Source organism: Hevea brasiliensis, chromosome 4 (assembly GCF_030052815.1).
Source record: "Hevea brasiliensis isolate MT/VB/25A 57/8 chromosome 4, ASM3005281v1, whole genome shotgun sequence".
Classification (NCBI taxonomy): Eukaryota; Viridiplantae; Streptophyta; class Magnoliopsida; order Malpighiales; family Euphorbiaceae; genus Hevea; species Hevea brasiliensis.
In genome coordinates, this window is record NC_079496.1 from 15,805,315 (window position 1) to 15,808,114 (window position 2,800).

General features: G+C 32.2%; 1 protein-coding gene across 1 annotated transcript; it reads right to left on the reverse strand.

The window, feature by feature from the left end:
• Nucleotides 1-681: 681 nt before the first annotated feature.
• On the reverse strand, nucleotides 682-2,434 carry LOC110671752 (transcription factor MYB102-like). Its single transcript, XM_021834316.2, has 3 exons — nucleotides 2,236-2,434; nucleotides 1,997-2,126; nucleotides 682-1,606 (listed from the first exon to the last, which is right to left on the reverse strand). Exons 1-3 carry the CDS (start codon nucleotides 2,366-2,368, stop codon nucleotides 841-843), a joined length of 1,029 nt encoding a protein of 342 aa, XP_021690008.2. The 5' UTR covers nucleotides 2,369-2,434; the 3' UTR covers nucleotides 682-840.
• Nucleotides 2,435-2,800: the final 366 nt, after the last annotated feature.

A 2,800-nucleotide genomic window follows, 5' to 3' on the forward strand; every position in this document is an offset into this window, starting at 1 on the left:
TGAATAGGGGTTATAGTTATGTGTTGATGACATGATATCTTGCCTTTGATATATAATTACATTGCTTTTTTAATGAAAAGAAATATTTTAATTTTAGAAAAAATTTACCGAATTTTTAATAATATCTTAGGATATATTTTGATTCCTTTTATATTTTTTTCCTATTTTTTTTATGATCTTGTCCCGTAATATTATTGGTGACAAAATAGCTTAATTTCCTCAACACATCCCTTTGTTTTGAGCCTCATCTCCTTAAAATTTTAATTTTTACCCCATAAACAAAATCTCATTAACTCCATTTTGACTTTGGACCTTGCAACACTTTTACTAGCACATGATATCGAACAAATTGGTCAAATTGGCTTGTGTAAGGAGCAGGTAAATGTTTTAAACCACACAGAAGTTGAAACGTAAACGCAACTTCAAATTAGTACATGTTATGTTTCTTGTACATTTGTCAATGTTTGGTTCACTTTTAGGTGAATTTGAGCATAAAGACTCGAAATTTAATATGTTTTTTTTTTTATATTTTTTTTATCTAAATTAAATTTATTATAAATTTAAAATATATGATATATAGTGAGATTTATATATTTAATAAGTAATACTTAAATATTTATGTCTTAAATTTATAATAAATTAGGCGTATTTTAGCTATCCGATAAAGTTAGGCGTATCAGATAAATTTAATTGGGCTACTTAATTTGATTGCTTTATCACCAAAAATATAGCATGCTACACCATTTCATACATTAATTCAGTATCCACATATGATAATCAAAATTCAAAAATAAAATAAAATATTTCATAGACAAATGTTAGCCTACTTGCAAGCTAATCTTACAAGAGTCCATTAACATCCAAGCTATTTGGAATATCAAACATCAACATGTTGCTACAGTAACTATCCCTTTCATCTTCTGTGCTACCATTGACATATGTTGTTGACGAAGATTGCAATGGAGTCGTGCTCGATGAAGGTGTAGATGATATCAGTGAGCTGAAACCCAAATTTGATAGATTTTCAAATGAACTTTTTATCAAGGTTTGGTTACCGATCTCATGATATGGCACCAAGCTCTCTCCCATAGTTGTAAAATTTCCAGTTTCTTGCCATGAACATTGTGAAGAATTTTGGCAGATGAAATTGGCTGGGCTAGTAGAAAGTTGCTTCAAATGGGCTTGCAGGAGTTGGGTTTCATCTAGAAATTGGGCACTTGAGTCTATGCAGGCTTGAATTTGGCTTGGCTGCAAGCTCTGGAATTGGTTTTGATGAACTTGGGAGTTGTCAAGATGGTTTTCTTGAACATTTTCAGGACTAGCGTCTTGGCTGCTGCTTTGAAATGAAAAGAAAGAGGTGGCTGGATTGAGTAGATTTGGATTCAACATGGATCCAATTCCAAGCAAACTTGAAATATCAATCTGATGAGACGAGATGTAGGGAGATGAATTGAGAACTGAGTAGAGTTGAAGAAGATCTACGCGTGGATTGTGGGTCACTGGATCAATTCCCATTCTCAATAGCCTTTTCCTGATGTGGGTATTCCAGTAATTCTTGATCTCATTATCAGTTCTCCCAGGCAAGCGAGAAGCAATTGCAGACCACCTAAAACAAAGTGAACACAAGAAAATTTAGACACCAACATTATTTTTTCTGGAAAGTGCAATGTCTGCACCTTATAAATATAATATTAACTGATGAGACATATGATAAAATGTATATAAATAATTTCACATCGTCAACTTGTGATACTTACACAAGTCTATTATTTCAAATTCAATAACCAATAGATCATTAATATAGCTTTTAATTTATAGTTCTTGCAATAGCAATTGACTTGCACAAGCCTACATGCACAGATAATACATTTCAAAAATCTAAAAAGAAAAAAAAATCATTAATTATTCTATGAATTAGGTAATCTATTATTGGGAAAATGAATATTTTTCAAGCCAAAAACCTAGAAAACTCGAAAGAAGCATAGCAAGCACTCACTTATTTCCCAGAACATTATGCAACCGTATGATGGCTTCTTCTTCCTCAAAAGAAAACTTCCCTCTCTTGATGTCAGATCTCAGGTAATTAGTCCAGCGAAGTCTACAGCTCTTCCCACATCTTTTGAGTCCTGTTTAAGACAAGATAAACCCAAAAACACGAACCAATCATTACTTAAATTCTCTTAAGTATCATAAACGACAATAAAAAAAGGCCTAAAGGAAAAGAAAAAGAAGAACCTGCATTCTTTGGAAGGGTTCGCCATCTGCCGTGCCCATGTTTTTGAATATAATCCATCAACTTCTGATCTTCCTCTGCAGTCCAAGGACCTTTCTTTAATCCATTTTTGTCACAGCAAGCAGATTTGCCCATGATGTATATGAGAGAGAAAGAGATAATTAAGAGAAAGGTTTACTAACAGCAGAAATGGAAAGTTGGACACGTAAGAGCATACGTGAATGTGAGGTGAATATATATAGGAGATTCAAGCAAGTCAAGCAAATAGGGTGAGTCAAATTGGGTTTGGTACCGCCTTTTGTTTATTACATTACACACCATAATCATGTTCTGTTCAATATAAAGACAAATTTAGTTACCTATATTGCGAATATATAAGTTGGAAAGGTTTTAAATTGAATGTAGTACTGTCAAGTAAAATCGTTCCTAAGGGTTTTGAAATGAACCAAAAAATCATACCAAATCAAAAACTATTCTTATGATAAGAACCGAATGTATATGTATATACACACACATAAATATATCCTAAGTATATATATATTTTTTAATATTATCTTGTATGTTTCT